This window comes from Ascidia mentula, chromosome 6 (assembly GCF_947561715.1).
Source record: "Ascidia mentula chromosome 6, kaAscMent1.1, whole genome shotgun sequence".
NCBI classification, from domain to species: domain Eukaryota; kingdom Metazoa; phylum Chordata; class Ascidiacea; order Phlebobranchia; family Ascidiidae; genus Ascidia; species Ascidia mentula.
In genome coordinates, this window is record NC_138571.1 from 14,262,335 (window position 1) to 14,289,205 (window position 26,871).

The 26,871-nt window shown below is 43.1% G+C and overlaps 1 protein-coding gene and 53 non-coding genes across 54 annotated transcripts; 53 read left to right on the forward strand and 1 right to left on the reverse strand.

Annotated features, from left to right (window-relative positions):
• Positions 1-1,254: 1,254 nt before the first annotated feature.
• On the forward strand, positions 1,255-1,326 carry Trnae-cuc (transfer RNA glutamic acid (anticodon CUC)). The gene has a single exon. It is a non-coding gene; the product is annotated as a tRNA-Glu (tRNA).
• Positions 1,327-1,415: 89 nt separating this feature from the next.
• Trnak-uuu (transfer RNA lysine (anticodon UUU)) lies at positions 1,416-1,488 on the forward strand. The gene has a single exon. It is a non-coding gene; the product is annotated as a tRNA-Lys (tRNA).
• Positions 1,489-1,557: 69 nt separating this feature from the next.
• Trnae-cuc (transfer RNA glutamic acid (anticodon CUC)) lies at positions 1,558-1,629 on the forward strand. Its single transcript has one exon. It is a non-coding gene; the product is annotated as a tRNA-Glu (tRNA).
• A 331-nt stretch (positions 1,630-1,960) lies between these two features.
• On the forward strand, positions 1,961-2,033 carry Trnae-uuc (transfer RNA glutamic acid (anticodon UUC)). Its single transcript has one exon. It is a non-coding gene; the product is annotated as a tRNA-Glu (tRNA).
• A 230-nt stretch (positions 2,034-2,263) lies between these two features.
• On the forward strand, positions 2,264-2,336 carry Trnak-uuu (transfer RNA lysine (anticodon UUU)). The gene has a single exon. It is a non-coding gene; the product is annotated as a tRNA-Lys (tRNA).
• A 69-nt stretch (positions 2,337-2,405) lies between these two features.
• Trnae-cuc (transfer RNA glutamic acid (anticodon CUC)) lies at positions 2,406-2,477 on the forward strand. The gene has a single exon. It is a non-coding gene; the product is annotated as a tRNA-Glu (tRNA).
• Positions 2,478-2,707: 230 nt separating this feature from the next.
• On the forward strand, positions 2,708-2,779 carry Trnae-cuc (transfer RNA glutamic acid (anticodon CUC)). Its single transcript has one exon. It is a non-coding gene; the product is annotated as a tRNA-Glu (tRNA).
• A 230-nt stretch (positions 2,780-3,009) lies between these two features.
• Trnae-cuc (transfer RNA glutamic acid (anticodon CUC)) lies at positions 3,010-3,081 on the forward strand. Its single transcript has one exon. It is a non-coding gene; the product is annotated as a tRNA-Glu (tRNA).
• A 231-nt stretch (positions 3,082-3,312) lies between these two features.
• Positions 3,313-3,384, forward strand: Trnae-cuc (transfer RNA glutamic acid (anticodon CUC)). Its single transcript has one exon. It is a non-coding gene; the product is annotated as a tRNA-Glu (tRNA).
• Positions 3,385-3,615: 231 nt separating this feature from the next.
• Positions 3,616-3,687, forward strand: Trnae-cuc (transfer RNA glutamic acid (anticodon CUC)). Its single transcript has one exon. It is a non-coding gene; the product is annotated as a tRNA-Glu (tRNA).
• A 230-nt stretch (positions 3,688-3,917) lies between these two features.
• On the forward strand, positions 3,918-3,989 carry Trnae-cuc (transfer RNA glutamic acid (anticodon CUC)). The gene has a single exon. It is a non-coding gene; the product is annotated as a tRNA-Glu (tRNA).
• A 230-nt stretch (positions 3,990-4,219) lies between these two features.
• Positions 4,220-4,291, forward strand: Trnae-cuc (transfer RNA glutamic acid (anticodon CUC)). Its single transcript has one exon. It is a non-coding gene; the product is annotated as a tRNA-Glu (tRNA).
• Positions 4,292-4,522: 231 nt separating this feature from the next.
• On the forward strand, positions 4,523-4,594 carry Trnae-cuc (transfer RNA glutamic acid (anticodon CUC)). Its single transcript has one exon. It is a non-coding gene; the product is annotated as a tRNA-Glu (tRNA).
• Positions 4,595-4,825: 231 nt separating this feature from the next.
• Positions 4,826-4,897, forward strand: Trnae-cuc (transfer RNA glutamic acid (anticodon CUC)). Its single transcript has one exon. It is a non-coding gene; the product is annotated as a tRNA-Glu (tRNA).
• Positions 4,898-5,127: 230 nt separating this feature from the next.
• Trnae-cuc (transfer RNA glutamic acid (anticodon CUC)) lies at positions 5,128-5,199 on the forward strand. Its single transcript has one exon. It is a non-coding gene; the product is annotated as a tRNA-Glu (tRNA).
• Positions 5,200-5,429: 230 nt separating this feature from the next.
• On the forward strand, positions 5,430-5,501 carry Trnae-cuc (transfer RNA glutamic acid (anticodon CUC)). The gene has a single exon. It is a non-coding gene; the product is annotated as a tRNA-Glu (tRNA).
• A 231-nt stretch (positions 5,502-5,732) lies between these two features.
• Positions 5,733-5,804, forward strand: Trnae-cuc (transfer RNA glutamic acid (anticodon CUC)). The gene has a single exon. It is a non-coding gene; the product is annotated as a tRNA-Glu (tRNA).
• A 231-nt stretch (positions 5,805-6,035) lies between these two features.
• On the forward strand, positions 6,036-6,107 carry Trnae-cuc (transfer RNA glutamic acid (anticodon CUC)). The gene has a single exon. It is a non-coding gene; the product is annotated as a tRNA-Glu (tRNA).
• A 230-nt stretch (positions 6,108-6,337) lies between these two features.
• Trnae-cuc (transfer RNA glutamic acid (anticodon CUC)) lies at positions 6,338-6,409 on the forward strand. Its single transcript has one exon. It is a non-coding gene; the product is annotated as a tRNA-Glu (tRNA).
• Positions 6,410-8,012: 1,603 nt separating this feature from the next.
• Positions 8,013-8,085, forward strand: Trnak-uuu (transfer RNA lysine (anticodon UUU)). Its single transcript has one exon. It is a non-coding gene; the product is annotated as a tRNA-Lys (tRNA).
• Positions 8,086-8,154: 69 nt separating this feature from the next.
• Positions 8,155-8,226, forward strand: Trnae-cuc (transfer RNA glutamic acid (anticodon CUC)). Its single transcript has one exon. It is a non-coding gene; the product is annotated as a tRNA-Glu (tRNA).
• Positions 8,227-8,314: 88 nt separating this feature from the next.
• On the forward strand, positions 8,315-8,387 carry Trnak-uuu (transfer RNA lysine (anticodon UUU)). Its single transcript has one exon. It is a non-coding gene; the product is annotated as a tRNA-Lys (tRNA).
• Positions 8,388-8,759: 372 nt separating this feature from the next.
• On the forward strand, positions 8,760-8,831 carry Trnae-cuc (transfer RNA glutamic acid (anticodon CUC)). Its single transcript has one exon. It is a non-coding gene; the product is annotated as a tRNA-Glu (tRNA).
• Positions 8,832-8,920: 89 nt separating this feature from the next.
• Trnak-uuu (transfer RNA lysine (anticodon UUU)) lies at positions 8,921-8,993 on the forward strand. The gene has a single exon. It is a non-coding gene; the product is annotated as a tRNA-Lys (tRNA).
• A 69-nt stretch (positions 8,994-9,062) lies between these two features.
• Trnae-cuc (transfer RNA glutamic acid (anticodon CUC)) lies at positions 9,063-9,134 on the forward strand. Its single transcript has one exon. It is a non-coding gene; the product is annotated as a tRNA-Glu (tRNA).
• Positions 9,135-9,465: 331 nt separating this feature from the next.
• Trnae-uuc (transfer RNA glutamic acid (anticodon UUC)) lies at positions 9,466-9,538 on the forward strand. The gene has a single exon. It is a non-coding gene; the product is annotated as a tRNA-Glu (tRNA).
• A 229-nt stretch (positions 9,539-9,767) lies between these two features.
• Positions 9,768-9,840, forward strand: Trnak-uuu (transfer RNA lysine (anticodon UUU)). The gene has a single exon. It is a non-coding gene; the product is annotated as a tRNA-Lys (tRNA).
• A 71-nt stretch (positions 9,841-9,911) lies between these two features.
• On the forward strand, positions 9,912-9,983 carry Trnae-cuc (transfer RNA glutamic acid (anticodon CUC)). Its single transcript has one exon. It is a non-coding gene; the product is annotated as a tRNA-Glu (tRNA).
• A 231-nt stretch (positions 9,984-10,214) lies between these two features.
• Trnae-cuc (transfer RNA glutamic acid (anticodon CUC)) lies at positions 10,215-10,286 on the forward strand. Its single transcript has one exon. It is a non-coding gene; the product is annotated as a tRNA-Glu (tRNA).
• Positions 10,287-10,517: 231 nt separating this feature from the next.
• On the forward strand, positions 10,518-10,589 carry Trnae-cuc (transfer RNA glutamic acid (anticodon CUC)). Its single transcript has one exon. It is a non-coding gene; the product is annotated as a tRNA-Glu (tRNA).
• Positions 10,590-10,819: 230 nt separating this feature from the next.
• On the forward strand, positions 10,820-10,891 carry Trnae-cuc (transfer RNA glutamic acid (anticodon CUC)). The gene has a single exon. It is a non-coding gene; the product is annotated as a tRNA-Glu (tRNA).
• Positions 10,892-11,121: 230 nt separating this feature from the next.
• Positions 11,122-11,193, forward strand: Trnae-cuc (transfer RNA glutamic acid (anticodon CUC)). The gene has a single exon. It is a non-coding gene; the product is annotated as a tRNA-Glu (tRNA).
• Positions 11,194-11,424: 231 nt separating this feature from the next.
• Positions 11,425-11,496, forward strand: Trnae-cuc (transfer RNA glutamic acid (anticodon CUC)). Its single transcript has one exon. It is a non-coding gene; the product is annotated as a tRNA-Glu (tRNA).
• Positions 11,497-11,727: 231 nt separating this feature from the next.
• Trnae-cuc (transfer RNA glutamic acid (anticodon CUC)) lies at positions 11,728-11,799 on the forward strand. Its single transcript has one exon. It is a non-coding gene; the product is annotated as a tRNA-Glu (tRNA).
• Positions 11,800-12,029: 230 nt separating this feature from the next.
• On the forward strand, positions 12,030-12,101 carry Trnae-cuc (transfer RNA glutamic acid (anticodon CUC)). The gene has a single exon. It is a non-coding gene; the product is annotated as a tRNA-Glu (tRNA).
• A 1,140-nt stretch (positions 12,102-13,241) lies between these two features.
• Trnae-cuc (transfer RNA glutamic acid (anticodon CUC)) lies at positions 13,242-13,313 on the forward strand. The gene has a single exon. It is a non-coding gene; the product is annotated as a tRNA-Glu (tRNA).
• A 230-nt stretch (positions 13,314-13,543) lies between these two features.
• Trnae-cuc (transfer RNA glutamic acid (anticodon CUC)) lies at positions 13,544-13,615 on the forward strand. The gene has a single exon. It is a non-coding gene; the product is annotated as a tRNA-Glu (tRNA).
• A 230-nt stretch (positions 13,616-13,845) lies between these two features.
• Trnae-cuc (transfer RNA glutamic acid (anticodon CUC)) lies at positions 13,846-13,917 on the forward strand. Its single transcript has one exon. It is a non-coding gene; the product is annotated as a tRNA-Glu (tRNA).
• A 1,603-nt stretch (positions 13,918-15,520) lies between these two features.
• Trnak-uuu (transfer RNA lysine (anticodon UUU)) lies at positions 15,521-15,593 on the forward strand. Its single transcript has one exon. It is a non-coding gene; the product is annotated as a tRNA-Lys (tRNA).
• A 69-nt stretch (positions 15,594-15,662) lies between these two features.
• Trnae-cuc (transfer RNA glutamic acid (anticodon CUC)) lies at positions 15,663-15,734 on the forward strand. Its single transcript has one exon. It is a non-coding gene; the product is annotated as a tRNA-Glu (tRNA).
• Positions 15,735-15,822: 88 nt separating this feature from the next.
• Positions 15,823-15,895, forward strand: Trnak-uuu (transfer RNA lysine (anticodon UUU)). Its single transcript has one exon. It is a non-coding gene; the product is annotated as a tRNA-Lys (tRNA).
• A 372-nt stretch (positions 15,896-16,267) lies between these two features.
• Trnae-cuc (transfer RNA glutamic acid (anticodon CUC)) lies at positions 16,268-16,339 on the forward strand. Its single transcript has one exon. It is a non-coding gene; the product is annotated as a tRNA-Glu (tRNA).
• Positions 16,340-16,428: 89 nt separating this feature from the next.
• Positions 16,429-16,501, forward strand: Trnak-uuu (transfer RNA lysine (anticodon UUU)). The gene has a single exon. It is a non-coding gene; the product is annotated as a tRNA-Lys (tRNA).
• Positions 16,502-16,569: 68 nt separating this feature from the next.
• On the forward strand, positions 16,570-16,641 carry Trnae-cuc (transfer RNA glutamic acid (anticodon CUC)). Its single transcript has one exon. It is a non-coding gene; the product is annotated as a tRNA-Glu (tRNA).
• Positions 16,642-16,972: 331 nt separating this feature from the next.
• On the forward strand, positions 16,973-17,045 carry Trnae-uuc (transfer RNA glutamic acid (anticodon UUC)). Its single transcript has one exon. It is a non-coding gene; the product is annotated as a tRNA-Glu (tRNA).
• A 229-nt stretch (positions 17,046-17,274) lies between these two features.
• On the forward strand, positions 17,275-17,347 carry Trnak-uuu (transfer RNA lysine (anticodon UUU)). The gene has a single exon. It is a non-coding gene; the product is annotated as a tRNA-Lys (tRNA).
• A 71-nt stretch (positions 17,348-17,418) lies between these two features.
• Positions 17,419-17,490, forward strand: Trnae-cuc (transfer RNA glutamic acid (anticodon CUC)). The gene has a single exon. It is a non-coding gene; the product is annotated as a tRNA-Glu (tRNA).
• Positions 17,491-17,721: 231 nt separating this feature from the next.
• Positions 17,722-17,793, forward strand: Trnae-cuc (transfer RNA glutamic acid (anticodon CUC)). Its single transcript has one exon. It is a non-coding gene; the product is annotated as a tRNA-Glu (tRNA).
• Positions 17,794-18,024: 231 nt separating this feature from the next.
• Positions 18,025-18,096, forward strand: Trnae-cuc (transfer RNA glutamic acid (anticodon CUC)). The gene has a single exon. It is a non-coding gene; the product is annotated as a tRNA-Glu (tRNA).
• Positions 18,097-18,326: 230 nt separating this feature from the next.
• Trnae-cuc (transfer RNA glutamic acid (anticodon CUC)) lies at positions 18,327-18,398 on the forward strand. Its single transcript has one exon. It is a non-coding gene; the product is annotated as a tRNA-Glu (tRNA).
• Positions 18,399-18,628: 230 nt separating this feature from the next.
• Trnae-cuc (transfer RNA glutamic acid (anticodon CUC)) lies at positions 18,629-18,700 on the forward strand. Its single transcript has one exon. It is a non-coding gene; the product is annotated as a tRNA-Glu (tRNA).
• Positions 18,701-18,930: 230 nt separating this feature from the next.
• On the forward strand, positions 18,931-19,002 carry Trnae-cuc (transfer RNA glutamic acid (anticodon CUC)). Its single transcript has one exon. It is a non-coding gene; the product is annotated as a tRNA-Glu (tRNA).
• Positions 19,003-19,233: 231 nt separating this feature from the next.
• Positions 19,234-19,305, forward strand: Trnae-cuc (transfer RNA glutamic acid (anticodon CUC)). The gene has a single exon. It is a non-coding gene; the product is annotated as a tRNA-Glu (tRNA).
• A 728-nt stretch (positions 19,306-20,033) lies between these two features.
• Positions 20,034-26,250, reverse strand: LOC145906146 (NACHT, LRR and PYD domains-containing protein 12-like). The gene is made up of 11 exons (XM_082993555.1): positions 26,008-26,250; positions 24,097-25,592; positions 23,713-23,943; positions 23,217-23,378; positions 22,827-22,988; positions 22,421-22,582; positions 21,903-22,064; positions 21,642-21,803; positions 21,212-21,367; positions 20,623-20,784; positions 20,034-20,244 (listed from the first exon to the last, which is right to left on the reverse strand). The coding sequence occupies exons 1-11, from the start codon at positions 26,165-26,167 to the stop codon at positions 20,095-20,097; spliced, it is 3,165 nt and encodes a 1,054-aa protein (XP_082849681.1). The 5' UTR covers positions 26,168-26,250; the 3' UTR covers positions 20,034-20,094.
• Between the last annotated feature and the right edge of the window lie 621 nt (positions 26,251-26,871).

Sequence of the window (26,871 nt, forward strand, 5' to 3'; positions counted from 1 at the left end):
CTCAAAGTTTCAAACAAGGTGAAAGCCTTCGTTTTGACAACCTCCCAGATGGTCTAGTGGTTAGGATTCCTGGCTCTCACCCAGGCGGCCCTGGTTCAATTCCCGGTCTGGGAAGCTTTTGAATCATATTAAAAAAATAATTTTGCAGACAAGTAGATTTGATCAACAAATGTTCCACTGAATCTAAACAATTCTTCACAGTAACCCGGTTAGCTCAGTCGGTAGAGCGTTGGACTTTTAATCCAACGGTCAAGGGTTCAAGTCCCTTATCGGGCGGTTCCTTCTTTTTTCACATATTGTATTCTCAATGTTTCAAACAAGGTGAAAGCCTTCGTTTTAACAACCTCCCTGATGGTCTAGTGGTTAGGATTCCTGGCTCTCTCCCAGGCGGCCCGGGTTCAATTCCCGGTCTGGGAAGCTTTTGAATCATCTCAAAAAAATAATTTTGCAGGCAAGTAGATTTGATCAACAAATGTTCCACTGAATCTAAACAATTCTTCACAGTAGCCCGGTTAGCTCAGTCGGTAGAGCGTTGGACTTTTAATCCAACGGTCAAGGGTTCAAGTCCCTTATCTGGCGGTTCCTTCTTTTTTCACATATTGCATTCTCAAAGTTTCAAGCAAGGTGAAAGCCTTCGTTTTAACAACCTCCCAGATGGTCTAGTGGTTAGGATTCCTGGCTCTCACCCAGGCGGCACGTGTTCAATTCCCGGTCTGGGATGCTTTTGAATCATATTAAAAAAATAATTTTCCAGACAAGTAGATTTGATCAACTAATGTTCCACAGAATCTAAACAATTCGTCGCAGTAGCCCGGTTAGCTCAGTCGGTAGAGCGTTGGACTTTTAATCCAACGGTCAAGGGTTCAAGTCCCTGATCGGGCGGTTCCTGCTTTTTTCACATATTGCATTCTCAAAGTTTCAAGCAAGGTGAAAGCCTTCGTTTTGACAACCTCCCAGATGGTCTAGAGGTTAGGATTCCTGGCTCTCACCCAGGCGGCCCGGGTTCAATTCCCTGCCTGGGAAGCTTTTGAATCATATCAAAAAAATAATTTTGCAGACAAGTAGATTTGATCAACAAATGTTCCACTGAATCTAAACAATTCTTTCCAGTAGCCCGGTGAGCTCAGTCGGTAGAGCGTTGGACTTTTAATCCAACGGTCAAGGGTTCAAGTCCCTTATCGGGCGGTTCCTTCTTTTTGCGCATATTGTATTCTCAAAGTTTCAAACAAGGTGAAAGCCTTCGTTTTAACAACCTCCCAGATGGTCTAGTGGTTAGGATTCCTGGCTCTCACCCAGGCGGCCCGGGTTCAATTCCCGGTCTGGGAAGCTTTTGAATCATATTAAATAAATAATTTTGCAGACAAGTAGATTTGATCAACAAATGTTCCACTGAATCTAAACAATTCGTCGCAGTAGCCCGGTTAGCTCAGTCGGTAGAGCGTTGGACTTTTAATCCAACGGTCAAGGGTTCAAGTCCCTTATTGGGCGGTTCCTTCTTTTTTCACATATGTTATTCTCAAAGTTTCAAACAAGGTGAAAGCCTTCGTTTTAACAACCTCCCAGATGGTCTAGTGGTTAGGATTCCTGGCTCTCACCCAGGCGGCCCGGGTTCAATTCCCGGTCTGGGAAACTTTTGAACCATATTAAAAAAATAATTTTGCAGACAAGTAGATTTGATCAACAAATGTTTCACTGAATCTAAACAATTCTTCTCAGTAGCCCGGTTAGCTCAGTCGGTGGAGCGTTGGACTTTTAATCCAACGGTCAAGGGTTCAAGTCCCTTATCGGGCGGTTCCTTCTTTTTTCACATACTGTGGTTAGGATTCCTGGCTCTCTCCCAGGCGGACCGGGTTCAATTCCCGGTCTGGGATGCTTTTGAATCATATTAAACAAATAATTTTGCAGACAAGTAGATTTGATCAACAAATGTTCCACTGAATCTAAACAATTCGTCGCAATAGCCCGGTTAGCTCAGTCGGTAGAGCGTTGGACTTTCAATCCAACGGTCAAGGGTTGAAGTCCCTTATCGGGCGGTTCCTTCTTTTTTCACATATTTTATTCTCAAAGTTTCAAACAAGGTGAAAGCCTTCGTTTTGACAACCTCCCAGATAGTCTAGTGGTTAGGATTCCTTGCTCTCACCCAGGCGGCCCAGGTTCAATTCCCGGTCTGGGAAGCTTTTAAATCATTTAAAAAAAATAATTTTGCAGACAAGTAGATTTGATCAACAAATGTTCCACTGAATCTGAACAATTCGTCGCAGTAGCCCGGTTAGCTCAGTCGGTAGAGCGTTGGACTTTTACTCCAACGGTCAAGGGTTCAAGTCCCTTATCGGGCGGTTCCTTCTTTTTTCACATATTTTATTCTCAAAGTTTCAAACAAGGTGAAAGCCTTCGTTTTAACAACCTCCCAGATGGTCTAGTGGTTAGGATTCCTGGCTCTCACCCAGGCGGCCCGGGTTCAATTCCCGGTCTGGGAAGGTTTTGAATCATATCAAAAAAAAAATTTGCAGACAAGTAGATTTGATCAACAAATGTTCCACTGAATCTAAACAATTCGTCGCAGTAGCCCGGTTAGCTCAGTCGGCAGAACGTTGGACTTTTACTCCAACGGTCAAGGGTTCAAGTCCCTTATCGGGCGGTTCCTTCTTTTTTCACATATTTTATTCTCAAAGTTTCAAACAAGGTGAAAGCCTTCGTTTTAACAACCTCCCAGATGGTCTAGTGGTTAGGATTCCTGGCTCTCACCCAGGCGGCCCGGGTTCAATTCCCGGTCTGGGAAGGTTTTGAATCATATCAAAAAAAAAATTTGCAGACAAGTAGATTTGATCAACAAATGTTCCACTGAATCTAAACAATTCGTCGCAGTAGCCCGGTTAGCTCAGTCGGCAGAACGTTGGACTTTTACTCCAACGGTCAAGGGTTCAAGTCCCTTATCGGGCGGTTCCTTCTTTTTTCACATATTGTATTCTCAAAGTTTCAAACAATGTGAAAGCCTTCGTTTTAACAACCTCCCAGATGGTCTAGTGGTTAGGATTCCTGGCTCTCACCCAGGCGGCCCGGGTTCAATTCCCGGTCTGGGAAGCTTTTGAATCATATCAAAAAAATAATTTTGCAGACAAGTAGATTTGATCAACAAATTTTCCACTGAATCTAAACAATTCGTCGCAGTAGCCCGGTTAGCTTAGGCGGTGGAACGTTGGACTTTTAATCCAACGGTCAAGGGTTCAAGTCCCTTATCGGGCGGTTCCTTCTTTTTTCACATATTGCATTCTCAAAGTTTCAAGCAAGGTGAAAGCCTTCGTTTTGACAACCTCCCAGATGGTCTAGTGGTTAGGATTCCTGGCTCTCACCCAGGCGGCCCGGGTTCAATTCCCGGTCTGGGAAGCTTTTGAATCATATCAAAAAAATAATTTTGCAGACAAGTAGATTTGATCAACAAATGTTCCACTGAATCTAAACAATTCGTCGCAGTAGCCCGGTTAGCTCAGTCGGCAGAACGTTGGACTTTTACTCCAACGGTCAAGGGTTCAAGTCCCTTATCGGGCGGTTCCTTCTTTTTTCACATATTTTATTCTCAAAGTTTCAAACAAGGTGAAAGCCTTCGTTTTAACAACCTCCCAGATGGTCTAGTGGTTAGGATTCCTGGCTCTCACCCAGGCGGCCCGGGTTCAATTCCCGGTCTGGGAAGGTTTTGAATCATATCAAAAAAAAAATTTGCAGACAAGTAGATTTGATCAACAAATGTTCCACTGAATCTAAACAATTCGTCGCAGTAGCCCGGTTAGCTCAGTCGGCAGAACGTTGGACTTTTACTCCAACGGTCAAGGGTTCAAGTCCCTTATCGGGCGGTTCCTTCTTTTTTCACATATTTTATTCTCAAAGTTTCAAACAAGGTGAAAGCCTTCGTTTTAACAACCTCCCAGATGGTCTAGTGGTTAGGATTCCTGGCTCTCACCCAGGCGGCCCGGGTTCAATTCCCGGTCTGGGAAGGTTTTGAATCATATCAAAAAAAAAATTTGCAGACAAGTAGATTTGATCAACAAATGTTCCACTGAATCTAAACAATTCGTCGCAGTAGCCCGGTTAGCTCAGTCGGCAGAACGTTGGACTTTTACTCCAACGGTCAAGGGTTCAAGTCCCTTATCGGGCGGTTCCTTCTTTTTTCACATATTGTATTCTCAAAGTTTCAAACAAGATGAAAGCCTTCGTTTTAACAACCTCCCAGATGGTCTAGTGGTTAGGATTCCTGGCTCTCACCCAGGCGGCCCGGGTTCAATTCCCGGTCTGGGAAGCTTCTGAATCATATCAAAAAAATAATTTTGCAGACAAGTAGATTTGATCAACAAATTTTCCACTGAATCTAAACAATTCGTCGCAGTAGCCCGGTTAGCTTAGGCGGTGGAACGTTGGACTTTTAATCCAACGGTCAAGGGTTCAAGTCCCTTATCGGGCGGTTCCTTCTTTTTTCACATATTGCATTCTCAAAGTTTCAAGCAAGGTGAAAGCCTTCGTTTTGACAACCTCCCAGATGGTCTAGTGGTTAGGATTCCTGGCTCTCACCCAGGCGGCCCGGGTTCAATTCCCGGTCTGGGAAGCTTTTGAATCATATCAAAAAAATAATTTTGCAGACAAGTAGATTTGATCAACAAATGTTCCACTGAATCTAAACAATTCGTCGCAGTAGCCCGGTTAGCTCAGTCGGCAGAACGTTGGACTTTTACTCCAACGGTCAAGGGTTCAAGTCCCTTATCGGGCGGTTCCTTCTTTTTTCACATATTTTATTCTCAAAGTTTCAAACAAGGTGAAAGCCTTCGTTTTAACAACCTCCCAGATGGTCTAGTGGTTAGGATTCCTGGCTCTCACCCAGGCGGCCCGGGTTCAATTCCCGGTCTGGGAAGGTTTTGAATCATATCAAAAAAAAAATTTGCAGACAAGTAGATTTGATCAACAAATGTTCCACTGAATCTAAACAATTCGTCGCAGTAGCCCGGTTAGCTCAGTCGGCAGAACGTTGGACTTTTACTCCAACGGTCAAGGGTTCAAGTCCCTTATCGGGCGGTTCCTTCTTTTTTCACATATTTTATTCTCAAAGTTTCAAACAAGGTGAAAGCCTTCGTTTTAACAACCTCCCAGATGGTCTAGTGGTTAGGATTCCTGGCTCTCACCCAGGCGGCCCGGGTTCAATTCCCGGTCTGGGAAGGTTTTGAATCATATCAAAAAAAAAATTTGCAGACAAGTAGATTTGATCAACAAATGTTCCACTGAATCTAAACAATTCGTCGCAGTAGCCCGGTTAGCTCAGTCGGCAGAACGTTGGACTTTTACTCCAACGGTCAAGGGTTCAAGTCCCTTATCGGGCGGTTCCTTCTTTTTTCACATATTGTATTCTCAAAGTTTCAAACAAGATGAAAGCCTTCGTTTTAACAACCTCCCAGATGGTCTAGTGGTTAGGATTCCTGGCTCTCACCCAGGCGGCCCGGGTTCAATTCCCGGTCTGGGAAGCTTCTGAATCATATCAAAAAAATAATTTTGCAGACAAGTAGATTTGATCAACAAATTTTCCACTGAATCTAAACAATTCGTCGCAGTAGCCCGGTTAGCTTAGGCGGTGGAACGTTGGACTTTTAATCCAACGGTCAAGGGTTCAAGTCCCTTATCGGGCGGTTCCTTCTTTTTTCACATATTGCATTCTCAAAGTTTCAAGCAAGGTGAAAGCCTTCGTTTTGACAACCTCCCAGATGGTCTAGTGGTTAGGATTCCTGGCTCTCACCCAGGCGGCCCGGGTTCAATTCCCGGTCTGGGAAGCTTTTGAATCATATCAAAAAAATAATTTTGCAGACAAGTAGATTTGATCAACAAATGTTCCACTGAATCTAAACAATTCGTCGCAGTAGCCCGGTTAGCTCAGTCGGCAGAACGTTGGACTTTTACTCCAACGGTCAAGGGTTCAAGTCCCTTATCGGGCGGTTCCTTCTTTTTTCACATATTTTATTCTCAAAGTTTCAAACAAGGTGAAAGCCTTCGTTTTAACAACCTCCCAGATGGTCTAGTGGTTAGGATTCCTGGCTCTCACCCAGGCGGCCCGGGTTCAATTCCCGGTCTGGGAAGGTTTTGAATCATATCAAAAAAAAAATTTGCAGACAAGTAGATTTGATCAACAAATGTTCCACTGAATCTAAACAATTCGTCGCAGTAGCCCGGTTAGCTCAGTCGGCAGAACGTTGGACTTTTACTCCAACGGTCAAGGGTTCAAGTCCCTTATCGGGCGGTTCCTTCTTTTTTCACATATTGTACTCTCAAAGTTTCAAACAAGATGAAAGCCTTCGTTTTAACAACCTCCCAGATGGTCTAGTGGTTAGGATTCCTGGCTCTCACCCAGGCGGCCCGGGTTCAATTCCCGGTCTGGGAAGGTTTTGAATCGTATCAAAAAAATAATTTTGCAGACAAGTAGATTTGATCAACAAATGTTCCACTGAATCTAAACAATTCGTCGCAGTAGCCCGGTTAGCTCAGTCGGCAGAACGTTGGACTTTTAATCCAACGGTCAAGGGTTCAAGTCCCTTATCGGGCGGTTCCTGCTTTTTTCACATATTGTATTCTCAAAGTTTCAAACAAGGTGAAAGCCTTCGTTTTGACAACCTCCCAGATGGTCTAGTGGTTAGGATTCCTGGCTCTCACCCAGGCGGCCCTGGTTCAATTCCCGGTCTGGGAAGCTTTTGAATCATATTAAAAAAATAATTTTGCAGACAAGTAGATTTGATCAACAAATGTTCCACTGAATCTAAACAATTCTTCACAGTAACCCGGTTAGCTCAGTCGGTAGAGCGTTGGACTTTTAATCCAACGGTCAAGGGTTCAAGTCCCTTATCGGGCGGTTCCTTCTTTTTTCACATATTGTATTCTCAATGTTTCAAACAAGGTGAAAGCCTTCGTTTTAACAACCTCCCTGATGGTCTAGTGGTTAGGATTCCTGGCTCTCTCCCAGGCGGCCCGGGTTCAATTCCCGGTCTGGGAAGCTTTTGAATCATCTCAAAAAAATAATTTTGCAGGCAAGTAGATTTGATCAACAAATGTTCCACTGAATCTAAACAATTCTTCACAGTAGCCCGGTTAGCTCAGTCGGTAGAGCGTTGGACTTTTAATCCAACGGTCAAGGGTTCAAGTCCCTTATCTGGCGGTTCCTTCTTTTTTCACATATTGCATTCTCAAAGTTTCAAGCAAGGTGAAAGCCTTCGTTTTGACAACCTCCCAGATGGTCTAGTGGTTAGGATTCCTGGCTCTCACCCAGGCGGCACGGGTTCAATTCCCGGTCTGGGATGCTTTTGAATCATATTAAAAAAATAATTTTCCAGACAAGTAGATTTGATCAACTAATGTTCCACAGAATCTAAACAATTCGTCGCAGTAGCCCGGTTAGCTCAGTCGGTAGAGCGTTGGACTTTTAATCCAACGGTCAAGGGTTCAAGTCCCTGATCGGGCGGTTCCTGCTTTTTTCACATATTGCATTCTCAAAGTTTCAAGCAAGGTGAAAGCCTTCGTTTTGACAACCTCCCAGATGGTCTAGAGGTTAGGATTCCTGGCTCTCACCCAGGCGGCCCGGGTTCAATTCCCTGCCTGGGAAGCTTTTGAATCATATCAAAAAAATAATTTTGCAGACAAGTAGATTTGATCAACAAATGTTCCACTGAATCTAAACAATTCTTCACAGTAGCCCGGTGAGCTCAGTCGGTAGAGCGTTGGACTTTTAATCCAACGGTCAAGGGTTCAAGTCCCTTATCGGGCGGTTCCTTCTTTTTGCGCATATTGTATTCTCAAAGTTTCAAACAAGGTGAAAGCCTTCATTTTAACAACCTCCCAGATGGTCTAGTGGTTAGGATTCCTGGCTCTCACCCAGGCGGCCCGGGTTCAATTCCCGGCTGGGAAGCTTTTGAATCACATTAAACAAATAATTTTGCAGACAAGTAGATTTGATCAACAAATGTTCCACTGAATCTAAACAATTCGTCGTAGTAGCCCGGTTAGCTCAGTCGGTAGAGCGTTGGACTTTTAATCCAACGGTCAAGGGTTCAAGTCCCTTATCGGGCGGTTCCTTCTTTTTTCACATATTTTATTCTCAAAGTTTCAAACAAGGTGAAAGCCTTCGTTTTTGCAACCTCCCAGATGGTCTAGTGGTTAGGATTCCTGGCTCTCACCCAGGCGGCCCGGGTTCAATTCCCGGTCTGGGAAGGTTGTAAATCATTCAAAAAAATAATTTTGCAGACAAGTAGATTTGATCAACAAATGTTCCACAGAATCTAAACAATTCGTCGCAGTAGCCCGGTTAGCTCAGTCGGTAGAGCGTTGGACTTTTAATCCAACGGTCAAGGGTTCAAGTCCCTTATCGGGCGGTTCCTGCTTTTTTCACATATTGCATTCTCAAAGTTTCAAGCAAGGTGAAAGCCTTCGTTTTGACAACCTCCCAGATGGTCTAGAGGTTAGGATTCCTGGCTCTCACCCAGGCGGCCCGGGTTCAATTCCCTGCCTGGGAAGCTTTTGAATCATATCAAAAAAATAATTTTGCAGACAAGTAGATTTGATCAACAAATGTTCCACTGAATCTAAACAATTCTTTCCAGTAGCCCGGTGAGCTCAGTCGGTAGAGCGTTGGACTTTTAATCCAACGGTCAAGGGTTCAAGTCCCTTATCGGGCGGTTCCTTCTTTTTGCGCATATTGTATTCTCAAAGTTTCAAACAAGGTGAAAGCCTTCGTTTTAACAACCTCCCAGATGGTCTAGTGGTTAGGATTCCTGGCTCTCACCCAGGCGGCCCGGGTTCAATTCCCGGTCTGGGAAGCTTTTGAATCATATTAAATAAATAATTTTGCAGACAAGTAGATTTGATCAACAAATGTTCCACTGAATCTAAACAATTCGTCGCAGTAGCCCGGTTAGCTCAGTCGGTAGAGCGTTGGACTTTTAATCCAACGGTCAAGGGTTCAAGTCCCTTATTGGGCGGTTCCTTCTTTTTTCACATATGTTATTCTCAAAGTTTCAAACAAGGTGAAAGCCTTCGTTTTAACAACCTCCCAGATGGTCTAGTGGTTAGGATTCCTGGCTCTCACCCAGGCGGCCCGGGTTCAATTCCCGGTCTGGGAAACTTTTGAACCATATTAAAAAAATAATTTTGCAGACAAGTAGATTTGATCAACAAATGTTTCACTGAATCTAAACAATTCTTCTCAGTAGCCCGGTTAGCTCAGTCGGTGGAGCGTTGGACTTTTAATCCAACGTTCAAGGGTTCAAGTCCCTTATCGGGCGGTTCCTTCTTTTTTCACATACTGTGGTTAGGATTCCTGGCTCTCTCCCAGGCGGACCGGGTTCAATTCCCGGTCTGGGATGCTTTTGAATCATATTAAACAAATAATTTTGCAGACAAGTAGATTTGATCAACAAATGTTCCACTGAATCTAAACAATTCGTCGCAATAGCCCGGTTAGCTCAGTCGGTAGAGCGTTGGACTTTCAATCCAACGGTCAAGGGTTGAAGTCCATTATCGGGCGGTTCCTTCTTTTTTCACATATTTTATTCTCAAAGTTTCAAACAAGGTGAAAGCCTTCGTTTTGACAACCTCCCAGATAGTCTAGTGGTTAGGATTCCTTGCTCTCACCCAGGCGGCCCAGGTTCAATTCCCGGTCTGGGAAGCTTTTAAATCATTTAAAAAAATAATTTTGCAGACAAGTAGATTTGATCAACAAATGTTCCACTGAATCTGAACAATTCGTCGCAGTAGCCCGGTTAGCTCAGTCGGTAGAGCGTTGGACTTTTAATCCAACGGTCAAGGGTTCAAGTCCCTTATCGGGCGGTTCCTTCCTTTTTCGCATATTGTATTCTCAAAGTTTCAAACAAGGTGAAAGCCTTCGTTTTTTGACAACCTCCCAGATGGTCTAGTGGTTAGGATTCCTGGCTCTCACCCTGGCGGCCCGGGTTCAATTCCCGGTCTGGGAAGCTTTTGAATCATATTAAAAAAATAATTTTGCAGACAAGTAAATTTGATCAACAAATGTTCCACTGAATCTAAACAATTCGTCGCAGTTGCCCGGTTTGCTCAGTCGGTAAAGCGTTGGACTTTTAATCCAACGGTCAAGGGTTCAAGTCCCTTATCGGTCGGTTCCTTCTTTTTTCACATATTGTATTCTCAAAGTTTCAAACAAGGTAAAAGCCTTTGTTTTTTCTACCTCCCAGATGGTCTAGTGGTTAGGATTCCTGGCTCTCACCCAGGCGTCCCGGGTTCAATTCCCGGTCTGGGAAGCTTTTGAATCATATCAAAAAAATAATTTTGCAGACAAGTAGATTTGATCAACAAATGTTCCACTGAATCTTAACAATTCGTCGCAGTAGCCCGGTTTGCTCAGTCGGTAGAACGTTGGACTTTTACTCCAACGGTCAAGGGTTCAAGTCCCTTATCGGGCGGTTCCTTCTTTTTTCACATATTTTATTCTCAAAGTTTCAAACAAGGTGAAAGCCTTCGTTTTAACAACCTCCCAGATGGTCTAGTGGTTAGGATTCCTGGCTCTCACCCAGGCGGCCCGGGTTCAATTCCCGGTCTGGGAAGGTTTTGAATCATATCAAAAAAAAAATTTGCAGACAAGTAGATTTGATCAACAAATGTTCCACTGAATCTAAACAATTCGTCGCAGTAGCCCGGTTAGCTCAGTCGGCAGAACGTTGGACTTTTACTCCAACGGTCAAGGGTTCAAGTCCCTTATCGGGCGGTTCCTTCTTTTTTCACATATTTTATTCTCAAAGTTTCAAACAAGGTGAAAGCCTTCGTTTTAACAACCTCCCAGATGGTCTAGTGGTTAGGATTCCTGGCTCTCACCCAGGCGGCCCGGGTTCAATTCCCGGTCTGGGAAGGTTTTGAATCATATCAAAAAAAAAATTTGCAGACAAGTAGATTTGATCAACAAATGTTCCACTGAATCTAAACAATTCGTCGCAGTAGCCCGGTTAGCTCAGTCGGCAGAACGTTGGACTTTTACTCCAACGGTCAAGGGTTCAAGTCCCTTATCGGGCGGTTCCTTCTTTTTTCACATATTGTATTCTCAAAGTTTCAAACAAGATGAAAGCCTTCGTTTTAACAACCTCCCAGATGGTCTAGTGGTTAGGATTCCTGGCTCTCACCCAGGCGGCCCGGGTTCAATTCCCGGTCTGGGAAGCTTCTGAATCATATCAAAAAAATAATTTTGCAGACAAGTAGATTTGATCAACAAATTTTCCACTGAATCTAAACAATTCGTCGCAGTAGCCCGGTTAGCTTAGGCGGTGGAACGTTGGACTTTTAATCCAACGGTCAAGGGTTCAAGTCCCTTATCGGGCGGTTCCTTCTTTTTTCACATATTGCATTCTCAAAGTTTCAAGCAAGGTGAAAGCCTTCGTTTTGACAACCTCCCAGATGGTCTAGTGGTTAGGATTCCTGGCTCTCACCCAGGCGGCCCGGGTTCAATTCCCGGTCTGGGAAGCTTTTGAATCATATCAAAAAAATAATTTTGCAGACAAGTAGATTTGATCAACAAATGTTCCACTGAATCTAAACAATTCGTCGCAGTAGCCCGGTTAGCTCAGTCGGCAGAACGTTGGACTTTTACTCCAACGGTCAAGGGTTCAAGTCCCTTATCGGGCGGTTCCTTCTTTTTTCACATATTTTATTCTCAAAGTTTCAAACAAGGTGAAAGCCTTCGTTTTAACAACCTCCCAGATGGTCTAGTGGTTAGGATTCCTGGCTCTCACCCAGGCGGCCCGGGTTCAATTCCCGGTCTGGGAAGGTTTTGAATCATATCAAAAAAAAAATTTGCAGACAAGTAGATTTGATCAACAAATGTTCCACTGAATCTAAACAATTCGTCGCAGTAGCCCGGTTAGCTCAGTCGGCAGAACGTTGGACTTTTACTCCAACGGTCAAGGGTTCAAGTCCCTTATCGGGCGGTTCCTTCTTTTTTCACATATTGTACTCTCAAAGTTTCAAACAAGATGAAAGCCTTCGTTTTAACAACCTCCCAGATGGTCTAGTGGTTAGGATTCCTGGCTCTCACCCAGGCGGCCCGGGTTCAATTCCCGGTCTGGGAAGGTTTTGAATCGTATCAAAAAAATAATTTTGCAGACAAGTAGATTTGATCAACAAATGTTCCACTGAATCTAAACAATTCGTCGCAGTAGCCCGGTTAGCTCAGTCGGCAGAACGTTGGACTTTTAATCCAACGGTCAAGGGTTCAAGTCCCTTATCGGGCGGTTCCTGCTTTTTTCACATATTGTATTCTCAAAGTTTCAAACAAGGTGAAAGCCTTCGTTTTGACAACCTCCCAGATGGTCTAGTGGTTAGGATTCCTGGCTCTCACCCAGGCGGCCCTGGTTCAATTCCCGGTCTGGGAAGCTTTTGAATCATATTAAAAAAATAATTTTGCAGACAAGTAGATTTGATCAACAAATGTTCCACTGAATCTAAACAATTCTTCACAGTAACCCGGTTAGCTCAGTCGGTAGAGCGTTGGACTTTTAATCCAACGGTCAAGGGTTCAAGTCCCTTATCGGGCGGTTCCTTCTTTTTTCACATATTGTATTCTCAATGTTTCAAACAAGGTGAAAGCCTTCGTTTTAACAACCTCCCTGATGGTCTAGTGGTTAGGATTCCTGGCTCTCTCCCAGGCGGCCCGGGTTCAATTCCCGGTCTGGGAAGCTTTTGAATCATCTCAAAAAAATAATTTTGCAGGCAAGTAGATTTGATCAACAAATGTTCCACTGAATCTAAACAATTCTTCACAGTAGCCCGGTTAGCTCAGTCGGTAGAGCGTTGGACTTTTAATCCAACGGTCAAGGGTTCAAGTCCCTTATCTGGCGGTTCCTTCTTTTTTCACATATTGCATTCTCAAAGTTTCAAGCAAGGTGAAAGCCTTCGTTTTGACAACCTCCCAGATGGTCTAGTGGTTAGGATTCCTGGCTCTCACCCAGGCGGCACGGGTTCAATTCCCGGTCTGGGATGCTTTTGAATCATATTAAAAAAATAATTTTCCAGACAAGTAGATTTGATCAACTAATGTTCCACAGAATCTAAACAATTCGTCGCAGTAGCCCGGTTAGCTCAGTCGGTAGAGCGTTGGACTTTTAATCCAACGGTCAAGGGTTCAAGTCCCTGATCGGGCGGTTCCTGCTTTTTTCACATATTGCATTCTCAAAGTTTCAAGCAAGGTGAAAGCCTTCGTTTTGACAACCTCCCAGATGGTCTAGAGGTTAGGATTCCTGGCTCTCACCCAGGCGGCCCGGGTTCAATTCCCGGTCTGGGAAGCTTTTAAATCATTTAAAAAAATAATTTTGCAGACAAGTAGATTTGATCAACAAATGTTCCACTGAATCTGAACAATTCGTCGCAGTAGCCCGGTTAGCTCAGTCGGCAGAACGTTGGACTTTTACTCCAACGGTCAAGGGTTCAAGTCCCTTATCGGGCGGTTCCTTCTTTTTTCACATATTTTATTCTCAAAGTTTCAAACAAGGTGAAAGCCTTCGTTTTAACAACCTCCCAGATGGTCTAGTGGTTAGGATTCCTGGCTCTCACCCAGGCGGCCCGGGTTCAATTCCCGGTCTGGGAAGGTTTTGAATCATATCAAAAAAAAAATTTGCAGACAAGTAGATTTGATCAACAAATGTTCCACTGAATCTAAACAATTCGTCGCAGTAGCCCGGTTAGCTCAGTCGGCAGAACGTTGGACTTTTACTCCAACGGTCAAGGGTTCAAGTCCCTTATCGGGCGGTTCCTTCTTTTTTCACATATTGTACTCTCAAAGTTTCAAACAAGATGAAAGCCTTCGTTTTAACAACCTCCCAGATGGTCTAGTGGTTAGGATTCCTGGCTCTCACCCAGGCGGCCCGGGTTCAATTCCCGGTCTGGGAAGGTTTTGAATCGTATCAAAAAAATAATTTTGCAGACAAGTAGATTTGATCAACAAATGTTCCACTGAATCTAAACAATTCGTCGCAGTAGCCCGGTTAGCTCAGTCGGCAGAACGTTGGACTTTTAATCCAACGGTCAAGGGTTCAAGTCCCTTATCGGGCGGTTCCTGCTTTTTTCACATATTGTATTCTCAAAGTTTCAAACAAGGTGAAAGCCTTCGTTTTGACAACCTCCCAGATGGTCTAGTGGTTAGGATTCCTGGCTCTCACCCAGGCGGCCCTGGTTCAATTCCCGGTCTGGGAAGCTTTTGAATCATATTAAAAAAATAATTTTGCAGACAAGTAGATTTGATCAACAAATGTTCCACTGAATCTAAACAATTCTTCACAGTAACCCGGTTAGCTCAGTCGGTAGAGCGTTGGACTTTTAATCCAACGGTCAAGGGTTCAAGTCCCTTATCGGGCGGTTCCTTCTTTTTTCACATATTGTATTCTCAATGTTTCAAACAAGGTGAAAGCCTTCGTTTTAACAACCTCCCTGATGGTCTAGTGGTTAGGATTCCTGGCTCTCTCCCAGGCGGCCCGGGTTCAATTCCCGGTCTGGGAAGCTTTTGAATCATCTCAAAAAAATAATTTTGCAGGCAAGTAGATTTGATCAACAAATGTTCCACTGAATCTAAACAATTCTTCACAGTAGCCCGGTTAGCTCAGTCGGTAGAGCGTTGGACTTTTAATCCAACGGTCAAGGGTTCAAGTCCCTTATCTGGCGGTTCCTTCTTTTTTCACATATTGCATTCTCAAAGTTTCAAGCAAGGTGAAAGCCTTCGTTTTGACAACCTCCCAGATGGTCTAGTGGTTAGGATTCCTGGCTCTCACCCAGGCGGCACGGGTTCAATTCCCGGTCTGGGATGCTTTTGAATCATATTAAAAAAATAATTTTCCAGACAAGTAGATTTGATCAACTAATGTTCCACAGAATCTAAACAATTCGTCGCAGTAGCCCGGTTAGCTCAGTCGGTAGAGCGTTGGACTTTTAATCCAACGGTCAAGGGTTCAAGTCCCTGATCGGGCGGTTCCTGCTTTTTTCACATATTGCATTCTCAAAGTTTCAAGCAAGGTGAAAGCCTTCGTTTTGACAACCTCCCAGATGGTCTAGAGGTTAGGATTCCTGGCTCTCACCCAGGCGGCCCGGGTTCAATTCCCTGCCTGGGAAGCTTTTGAATCATATCAAAAAAATAATTTTGCAGACAAGTAGATTTGATCAACAAATGTTCCACTGAATCTAAACAATTCTTCACAGTAGCCCGGTGAGCTCAGTCGGTAGAGCGTTGGACTTTTAATCCAACGGTCAAGGGTTCAAGTCCCTTATCGGGCGGTTCCTTCTTTTTGCGCATATTGTATTCTCAAAGTTTCAAACAAGGTGAAAGCCTTCATTTTAACAACCTCCCAGATGGTCTAGTGGTTAGGATTCCTGGCTCTCACCCAGGCGGCCCGGGTTCAATTCCCGGCTGGGAAGCTTTTGAATCACATTAAACAAATAATTTTGCAGACAAGTAGATTTGATCAACAAATGTTCCACTGAATCTAAACAATTCGTCGTAGTAGCCCGGTTAGCTCAGTCGGTAGAGCGTTGGACTTTTAATCCAACGGTCAAGGGTTCAAGTCCCTTATCGGGCGGTTCCTTCTTTTTTCACATATTTTATTCTCAAAGTTTCAAACAAGGTGAAAGCCTTCGTTTTTGCAACCTCCCAGATGGTCTAGTGGTTAGGATTCCTGGCTCTCACCCAGGCGGCCCGGGTTCAATTCCCGGTCTGGGAAGGTTGTAAATCATTCAAAAAAATAATTTTGCAGACAAGTAGATTTGATCAACAAATGTTCCACAGAATCTAAACAATTCGTCGCAGTAGCCCGGTTAGCTCAGTCGGTAGAGCGTTGGACTTTTAATCCAACGGTCAAGGGTTCAAGTCCCTTATCGGGCGGTTCCTGCTTTTTTCACATATTGCATTCTCAAAGTTTCAAGCAAGGTGAAAGCCTTCGTTTTGACAACCTCCCAGATGGTCTAGAGGTTAGGATTCCTGGCTCTCACCCAGGCGGCCCGGGTTCAATTCCCTGCCTGGGAAGCTTTTGAATCATATCAAAAAAATAATTTTGCAGACAAGTAGATTTGATCAACAAATGTTCCACTGAATCTAAACAATTCTTTCCAGTAGCCCGGTGAGCTCAGTCGGTAGAGCGTTGGACTTTTAATCCAACGGTCAAGGGTTCAAGTCCCTTATCGGGCGGTTCCTTCTTTTTGCGCATATTGTATTCTCAAAGTTTCAAACAAGGTGAAAGCCTTCGTTTTAACAACCTCCCAGATGGTCTAGTGGTTAGGATTCCTGGCTCTCACCCAGGCGGCCCGGGTTCAATTCCCGGTCTGGGAAGCTTTTGAATCATATTAAATAAATAATTTTGCAGACAAGTAGATTTGATCAACAAATGTTCCACTGAATCTAAACAATTCGTCGCAGTAGCCCGGTTAGCTCAGTCGGTAGAGCGTTGGACTTTTAATCCAACGGTCAAGGGTTCAAGTCCCTTATTGGGCGGTTCCTTTTTTTTCACATATGTTATTCTCAAAGTTTCAAACAAGGTGAAAGCCTTCGTTTTAACAACCTCCCAGATGGTCTAGTGGTTAGGATTCCTGGCTCTCACCCAGGCGGCCCGGGTTCAATTCCCGGTCTGGGAAACTTTTGAACCATATTAAAAAAATAATTTTGCAGACAAGTAGATTTGATCAACAAATGTTTCACTGAATCTAAACAATTCTTCTCAGTAGCCCGGTTAGCTCAGTCGGTGGAGCGTTGGACTTTTAATCCAACGGTCAAGGGTTCAAGTCCCTTATCGGGCGGTTCCTTCTTTTTTCACATACTGTGGTTAGGATTCCTGGCTCTCTCCCAGGCGGACCGGGTTCAATTCCCGGTCTGGGATGCTTTTGAATCATATTAAACAAATAATTTTGCAGACAAGTAGATTTGATCAACAAATGTTCCACTGAATCTAAACAATTCGTCGCAATAGCCCGGTTAGCTCAGTCGGTAGAGCGTTGGACTTTCAATCCAACGGTCAAGGGTTGAAGTCCCTTATCGGGCGGTTCCTTCTTTTTTCACATATTTTATTCTCAAAGTTTCAAACAAGGTGAAAGCCTTCGTTTTGACAACCTCCCAGATAGTCTAGTGGTTAGGATTCCTTGCTCTCACCCAGGCGGCCCAGGTTCAATTCCCGGTCTGGGAAGCTTTTAAATCATTTAAAAAAATAATTTTGCAGACAAGTAGATTTGATCAACAAATGTTCCACTGAATCTGAACAATTCGTCGCAGTAGCCCGGTTAGCTCAGTCGGTAGAGCGTTGGACTTTTAATCCAACGGTCAAGGGTTCAAGTCCCTTATCGGGCGGTTCCTTCCTTTTTCGCATATTGTATTCTCAAAGTTTCAAACAAGGTGAAAGCCTTCGTTTTTTGACAACCTCCCAGATGGTCTAGTGGTTAGGATTCCTGGCTCTCACCCTGGCGGCCCGGGTTCAATTCCCGGTCTGGGAAGCTTTTGAATCATATTAAAAAAATAATTTTGCAGACAAGTAAATTTGATCAACAAATGTTCCACTGAATCTAAACAATTCGTCGCAGTTGCCCGGTTTGCTCAGTCGGTAAAGCGTTGGACTTTTAATCCAACGGTCAAGGGTTCAAGTCCCTTATCGGTCGGTTCCTTCTTTTTTCACATATTGTATTCTCAAAGTTTCAAACAAGGTAAAAGCCTTTGTTTTTTCTACCTCCCAGATGGTCTAGTGGTTAGGATTCCTGGCTCTCACCCAGGCGTCCCGGGTTCAATTCCCGGTCTGGGAAGCTTTTGAATCATATCAAAAAAATAATTTTGCAGACAAGTAGATTTGATCAACAAATGTTCCACTGAATCTTAACAATTCGTCGCAGTAGCCCGGTTTGCTCAGTCGGTAGAACGTTGGACTTTTACTCCAACGGTCAAGGGTTCAAGTCCCTTATCGGGCGGTTCCTTCTTTTTTCACATATTTTATTCTCAAAGTTTCAAACAAGGTGAAAGCCTTCGTTTTAACAACCTCCCAGATGGTCTAGTGGTTAGGATTCCTGGCTCTCACCCAGGCGGCCCGGGTTCAATTCCCGGTCTGGGAAGGTTTTGAATCATATCAAAAAAAAAATTTGCAGACAAGTAGATTTGATCAACAAATGTTCCACTGAATCTAAACAATTCGTCGCAGTAGCCCGGTTAGCTCAGTCGGCAGAACGTTGGACTTTTACTCCAACGGTCAAGGGTTCAAGTCCCTTATCGGGCGGTTCCTTCTTTTTTCACATATTTTATTCTCAAAGTTTCAAACAAGGTGAAAGCCTTCGTTTTAACAACCTCCCAGATGGTCTAGTGGTTAGGATTCCTGGCTCTCACCCAGGCGGCCCGGGTTCAATTCCCGGTCTGGGAAGGTTTTGAATCATATCAAAAAAAAAATTTGCAGACAAGTAGATTTGATCAACAAATGTTCCACTGAATCTAAACAATTCGTCGCAGTAGCCCGGTTAGCTCAGTCGGCAGAACGTTGGACTTTTACTCCAACGGTCAAGGGTTCAAGTCCCTTATCGGGCGGTTCCTTCTTTTTTCACATATTGTATTCTCAAAGTTTCAAACAATGTGAAAGCCTTCGTTTTAACAACCTCCCAGATGGTCTAGTGGTTAGGATTCCTGGCTCTCACCCAGGCGGCCCGGGTTCAATTCCCGGTCTGGGAAGCTTCTGAATCATATCAAAAAAATAATTTTGCAGACAAGTAGATTTGATCAACAAATTTTCCACTGAATCTAACAATTCGTCGCAGTAGCCCGGTTAGCTTAGGCGGTGGAACGTTGGACTTTTAATCCAACGGTCAAGGGTTCAAGTCCCTTATCGGGCGGTTCCTTCTTTTTTCACATATTGCATTCTCAAAGTTTCAAGCAAGGTGAAAGCCTTCGTTTTGACAACCTCCCAGATGGTCTAGTGGTTAGGATTCCTGGCTCTCACCCAGGCGGCCCGGGTTCAATTCCCGGTCTGGGAAGCTTTTGAATCATATCAAAAAAATAATTTTGCAGACAAGTAGATTTGATCAACAAATGTTCCACTGAATCTAAACAATTCGTCGCAGTAGCCCGGTTAGCTCAGTCGGCAGAACGTTGGACTTTTACTCCAACGGTCAAGGGTTCAAGTCCCTTATCGGGCGGTTCCTTCTTTTTTCACATATTTTATTCTCAAAGTTTCAAACAAGGTGAAAGCCTTCGTTTTAACAACCTCCCAGATGGTCTAGTGGTTAGGATTCCTGGCTCTCACCCAGGCGGCCCGGGTTCAATTCCCGGTCTGGGAAGGTTTTGAATCATATCAAAAAAAAAATTTGCAGACAAGTAGATTTGATCAACAAATGTTCCACTGAATCTAAACAATTCGTCGCAGTAGCCCGGTTAGCTCAGTCGGCAGAACGTTGGACTTTTACTCCAACGGTCAAGGGTTCAAGTCCCTTATCGGGCGGTTCCTTCTTTTTTCACATATTGCATTCTCAAAGTTTCAAGCAAGGTGAAAGCCTTCGTTTTACCAACCTCCCAGATGCGTGTGGTTAGGATTCCTGGCTGTCACCCAGGCGACCCAGGTTCAATCCCCGGTCTGGGAAGCTTTTGAATCATACAAAAAAAAAACAATTTTGCAGACAAGTAGATTTGATCAACAAATATTCCATTTTTTGTGGATTTGTTTGAGAAAAATTCCACTGAATCTTAACAATTGTGCGCATATGCCAACGCCATGCCAACAGCGCCAACCTGGCCTCCTCGTTTAATTAGTTTGTTACAACGAAATTTTTCCAGATTAAATGTACTTCTCTGCGAAGGTTTGCTTTCTAATGTGATCAAATAGCTTCACGGACGATAAATTGAACCCTTGATTGTTGGAATAATTGTCCAACGCTATACCGACTGAATTATCCTGGCCGTTGCGTCCTGTTGGTAAGTTATAGAAAACCTTTTCCGATCAATGGACTGATCATTAAAATTTATTTTTGATCCATAAGCTTCATGCAATTAAACCAAGACATCTGCGTTGATTTTTTTTTCTTCAAATCTTTTCAAAAAACGTTTTTTTTTCACATTATAAAAGTGATTGTTTATTGAAACAGATCGTCATCGTGAGTTGTGACTTCCTGCGGAATGTGAGAATATCCAACTTTTATGCATTTTACGAATGGCCGACACATCGTCAGAGCTCTTCTCGCCTCTTCATCTACTTCGTCCCGGGACAGTTCCAGCGATTCCAACTGTAAGTATTGAGCTCAAATGATATATGTTGTATTGTATCGAATCCTACGGCAGTAATATTCATCGTAAAATTAACCTTTTTATAGTCCCCTGGCTCGATATCCGTAGCGTCTATATATGTGCCCATGTCATTTTATGTTTCTTGTTTATGCGCGTTGTAACTTTTAGTGCAAAATACAAAATGATTTAATTTGCTTGGCATTATTTTGGTTTGTTCGAACAATTGTTTTCATTCAGTTTCAGTCCATTTGTACTTTACGGTTTTAAGTAATTGTCTCAAATATGAAGTATCTTTTTTCGTTGGCTACTATAACAGCATTTCCTACAAAATGAGTCGATTAAACCTGGCGCCACACCAAATCGTTTCGTGCTCTTACCTCATATTGTTTCTCAACAATGGCTGAGGCTATTCTTTGTATGCCAGTACTTCCTATCTGAGTCCAGCAAAGGTCAAGTGCAGAAAATTTGTTAATACAACGAGCCAGGGCCATTGCACCATCGCTTCCTATCGGGTTCATGGATAGATTAAGCTTTCCCAACTGTACACAAATTGAAACAACTCGATAATCAAATATGAATATCCTATAAAAATTATTTTATTTTTCGGTAGTGTCGGACCTAATTTTAAAATAATAACCCTGTCTAAATGATAATTTAACAAGAATACTTATAGTTTCCGTTGTTTCTACCAAGATGTAAGGTCGAAACTTCAAATAAATAATTAACCTTATACATATGTACTTTGCTACTAGGGCTCCCACGCAGGAGTGGTTCGGTAAAAATTGCCCAAGCAGTACAGTGCTTTTCTCTGGCTCATGTCCAGCTTTTGGCATATTAACGTCACACATTGCCACTTTTGCACCACAATGAGTTTTGGTCGGTGATAGAAATGGAATTTTTGAATCCGCCGATGCCCCTACTGGGTGAAGAGTTGAAATTTGAAACACGTACAACCTGTTGCATTACCTTGTTGTTTTTAGTTGCCGCTTCTAAAGCTCTGGCTCCCTTTCTGCCGATGCCACATTCACTCACACATAGCTCTATGATACGAAATAGACAAGGGGCCAGAACCTTGATTCCCTCGCTTCCAAAGTCGTTTTTGCCCAAATCAATTTTCTGCATCTGCAGGGAGTAGGGATTACTTCAACATGATATACCAGCGAAAAGCATTTATTGCGATAGAGTGGTGAGTTATAATTTGCATTGTATGTGTCACTTCGACATTTTGCATTACATTTTTCCGAAAAAATTATTCATAGCGTGTTTAAGACGGTACCGATTGGTATCGAGCATGCACATGCTTCAACTTCTTAGCACTAGACCAATGAAGCATTGATTATTTCCAATAAACAATTGCACCGGTTTTCCTTTAAAGTATGCTATTGCCATGACTCACCGGTTGAGATAGTTTTTTGATTCTCTTTGCCAAAATCTTTAATTCAGCAACACCCAAATTGCAACTCTTCATCTTAAGAGTCTGTATGTTGTGCAGGCAGCTGGCTATCGCTGCGACACCGGCTTCGTTTATGTGGTTTCCGTTGAGACAAACCACCTCCATCTGTATACATTTACCGATTTAAATCCTGCTAGTCCAGTTGAAAAATGTAGCATAAATGATTAGCCAAAGTCGTATCGTTCAATCGTTGTAACAACTTACTTGATGCCGCAGTACTGCTACACCGTTAGCAAGAATTTGCAGATGGCAAACATCAAGCCCGCAAAAACCAAGGGATATTCTATTCAGGTTATGAAGGCATTGTGAAGCTGCTAAAATGGCCTCCATATTAAGTTGGTTGGCTGACGAACATAGATGAACCATCTGCAGAAAAATAACTGGTTCCAAAATAAGTTTGGCGTGGTTGCACCATAGCACTTATCAGACAAGCAAGTTAGGGCTTTCTATGTAAAGCTGGGGTAACGAGAGATTGAAAAAAACCTGTGGTGACTATAGGACGTAATTTCGCATTGACAATACCAATAAGCAATAACATTTACTGATTAATCGGTGTGTGAAACGATTATAACCTAATTTTGTTCAAATAATGTAGGAATAAGTGAGCTGCAGACAGAACACGCAGTATCAACTTATCCTGTATCAGCTGTTGACGGAGCACCTTCTTGCAGGAAATGTAAGGGCCCAACTTCAAAAAACCATTGCATCATTCTAAATCTTGCCTGCCGATCCAGCTCAGAAATTTGTCGAGCAATCAGTGCAATTCCACGCCCAGTTGTTCTGCAGAACGCGATGTGAAGTTCCTCCAAGTGTCCAACGCACTGAGACAATATTTCTGCCCCTTCTTCTCCTATTTCGTTACAGCTTAGCCGCAAAAGCTTCATCTGTAAAGAGTCAGTTAGAATATTAAGAGGCTTCTTCAAACACCGATCAATTTTCCATTTTTTATGGGTTTATTGCACTTTTGGAAAGATTTTTTTGTCAGTAAAAGTAAACCGAAAATTATGCTACAAAGTCTGCAATTATAAAAATGAGAAAAAAAAAACTTGAAAATGTAAAACAGAAGATAGCAATGTTTTTATTTAAATTTCCGATACTACAAACGAAAGTTACACAAATAAGGCTCACCGGCGTAGGTAACATTTTCAGAAACTTTGCAATTTCTTTTAGACCGACAATACCGATGTAGCAAGCAGAGAGTTTTAGGTATTCAATTTGAGAAGCACATCGGGCCAGCAAAACGCAACCTTCGTCACCAATAATGTTTCCTGACAATTCAAGTTGGCTTATCTACACATAACACCAAAATGATAATTGGGTTTAAGACAAGAACAAATTCTATCATAAGGCGCCCACTGCCAAAATTGTAGGACAAATAAATCTAAATTACATGCATTTACGTTGCTGGGCCTGGATCATTTCTGTTTTAGCAGGTTAGGCGTAATTTGTCGATTCGGCTACCGGCTCTGCGATGTAAATGCAAGTAATTTAGTTTCACAGATTACAAAAAAAACGTACGTTCTCGCCAGACTCGAGCAATTTGCTTGAAAACACACGAATTCCCTCCACACCGATTCCGCAGTTCTTCAATTGGAATTGCTTTATAAATCCGATGCAGTTCGCCAAACATTCAAGTCCAGCGTTTCCAATACGATAACCCGCAAAATCAATACTCGAAACCTAAAAAAGTGGCATTTCTGCAGCATCTTCCCAAAAGTTTGTTTGTTTCATTAAAAAGGGCGTATTGTCAAAATGCTTGTAGCACGGCTAAATATCAACGCAGTGGTTCTCAAACTGTGCGTCGCGATGCCTAGGTTTGCCGTTTTTAGTTTCTAACGGCATCACGCAACAATTTAATGACAGGTTAAGTCAGCCTTCTGCGGCTGATGATTACATACATAAATAAAAAATCGTTCTAATAGATTTATGACTGTAGTGTCGCAAGTGCTGTTCACTTCTTGAAGTTCATTGCACGCGAAAAACGTCTGAGTACCACACATCTACCGCGACTTACCTTGGCACCAGATTGTGGCAAAATGGAAGTAAAACGTTCCAAGCACTCTCCGCGCCATCTACTATAGCAACATTGCAGTGCATGTGGTTTGTCTGATTTCTTCAGGAGGTTAATTAGATAAGAGACATCTGCGGGGTGGACAAATCCCCTGATTTTCAATTTTTCTGGAAGTTTTCTTGCTATGGCTCGGGTAAAGTCATCGATGTTGGCTTCGCTCGTCCAGGCGCAGACCTGGCAACAGAGCAAAAAGAGTCAGTGGTTACCATTGTTAACAAGTATTCTGACCAGACATGCGTTCATTACAAAAAAATGGTTGCAATGGCAAAAACGTAAGAGTCGCTTTGAGCTCCAAAAATTGAGATTTGTAAATTTTAGTAAACTTACCTGAAGGAAATTTTCTTCTGATATGTTAAACACCAATGCACTCGCCCAGTTTTGCAGCAATGTTCTTTTGCTTTCCCATACATCGAGAGAGCAGTGGGGAATAACCTTAAGCAGCCTCCTAAACGGCTTCTCGTTGCAGAGTCCGAACATGAAGGTTGTGACAACTTCGTATCGGTGGTGCGTGAGAGCGTTTAAAGTGGAGGATAGGACATCCTTTGGAGCCAGGAGCATTAGGTAAACAGCGGCGAAAAATTCCTGCCAGATGAGATGCGAGAAGTAGCAGCGTTTGTCACCGCTCAAGATCTTCATTGCCAAATTAATCGACTTGGTCACAGAAGTACTGAGGAAGGCTTGTACCGTGTTAGTATGGATTCCCAACGCAGAGAAGTCGTTGCTTTTGAACAGGATTTGTTGCTTATTGTGTCCCGTCCATGCGAGCAGCGCCAGTTTATCCACTTCGCAATCACTACCTTGAAGATGATCCGTCCTGGTGTACTGCTCGCATGTGTAGGCAAGGATTCCGGTCATAGAAAGAGTTTCTGGGTCGTGATCGTTGTTCAGCAGGTAGTCGCAAGTCACCACAAAGTTGACGGGGACATAACAGTAAGCGAAAACGCGTTCGTTCTCCTGCAAAATTTCTTTGACTTGCGCGTATTTGCTGCCACAAATTTGTAATCCAAGTTCATCCTGTGCCATTGCATTTAATCCCAGTATTTGGACGTTGAACAGCGGCCTGCATACGGGATTAAGACTATAGAGAAAGCCTGGTCTAGATGTTACAATTTTCTTAGAGTTGGGAAGCAAATTTCCATTCAGCAAGTTCATAAGGAACGTCCACGGCTTAGCGCGATCAAACAGGCCCACTTGAGGCACACGAGCCCCTGGACTCTCAATGGGCGCCTCGTCAAGGCCGTCTACAAAAATAACAATCCCCTTGTCAGCGTTCAGAATCTTTAGCAACGTTTTGTCCATTTCTGGTGTATGTTCCCAGCTTGAAAAGCAGCTTGACACCAACAAGCATTCCAGCAAACTCCCTTCGTTGGAGAAATCCATCGCTCTCACGAATATAAGTATGAGAAAAGTTACCTGGGGTAGGATGCGATTGTCCAAGACGGATTTTACCCATCTCTTAACAGTCGTGGTTTTGCCAATCCCCGCCTGACCAACGACGCCCACAACGCTGCCGCGTTTTTCCACAAATTCTTCGCGCGACGTCTCGCTCGAGCAATTACGCTTAGCTTCCAAAACCGCCCGCTTTTTCGCGCAATCAAACATGTTCTCTTCGGTGACGTCACTTCTATTTGGCAAATAAAAATCGTCAAGTTCCTTCCTATGTTCATAATGTCCACTCTTTCTCTCATCTTCATCGGCCCGTTTCGGGTTTTGCGTCATCGACAACGTCACCGGCTTAATCGCTTGAGTTAGTTTTACCGGTGGCGTGATGGTCTCACAAGCGAGGCTAGCCGATTTCCGCAGCAATTCCTGTAATCTCTTTGCTGAAATAGGAAACAGCTCGTTTATCTCCCGTCTGCGTTTATATGCACAGAAAGATGCGTACAATGTAGCGAAGAATGGTATTTACCACAAACAATACGACACATTATACGCAAAAAAGTTGATGCTTTGAAGTTTCATTATTGTATAAGTGACACCTAATCAATTCTGAACACTTCCATTGTTAAGCTCAACCCACGGTATGTAGTCATATGTGAAAGAGTCAAACATATAAGCGGCATTTACTGTGCTGTCTATAGACACATTATAATGACTACATAATAGTCTAAAGGTCTATACTACCTAATGTCTATATTAAAGATATACCCCACAAGATGTCAAGAAGTTAAAATACACTACGGAAGCAAGTACTACTGCATGTTGCATCATGTTTAGTGTACGCTTTTGATCATGTACCTTTTGTTGCAACATTAGCACCAGTGACATCGTCGGCTGCAGCATCTGCAACGTTGTGGTAATGTTGATGAACGTGGTGATGTTCTTCGTAAAAATGCTGATGCAACTCACCGCCCAACACAACGCTGCCTACATTTCCCACATCAAGGCTGGGCTCCATATTACCATCTACCTTGCACAACACTTAATAAGTCCGAAAGACTGATGAAAATGAATTCACTTTATTTACAGTTGGTGCGCAGCTGTTCATTCGAGCTTTTTTGTCCTCTGGCCGTAATGGTATTAATAGCACGGCGAAGCACGATAATGGTGCGTAACGACATGCGTCACCGCACACGCTCTACTAAGTCGGAAATTTTGCAGTGGATAAGGCTGCTCAATGTCCAAAGTAGACATGAAAAGCTGTGCTATATAGTAGCTGTTAAAGCTCAAGATTTTTAGGTGGATAAAAAATGAAGCTAGATATTTGTCTGTCTGTTTTCTATTATTTATAGTTACTGCGGCCGAAAGTACAATAAAAGAGCTTTAACCGAGGAAATCTGTTTAGCAAAGGTGACCATAAGTTACAGGCCGAAACACTTTCCACAAGCATAAACAAAATATTAATTTCATACTGTCCGAACGTAATTTAGTAGTGCTCGAACAACCCAGCTAACAATTTGACGTATTTTTAACGTTGATATCAGGTCATGTTTTGGTCAAAAATACGTTCTGTCTGTACGTTTGTTCTGCGTAAAAACGTGGACTCCAAACTACGTTTAAAATACGTTTTGAGGAACGTCATCAGCACACGTGGCGGCAACGTGATGCAAAGTAACGTTGAAAACGAACGTTTATTTTACGTTCGCCCTAACGTTTTTTTTA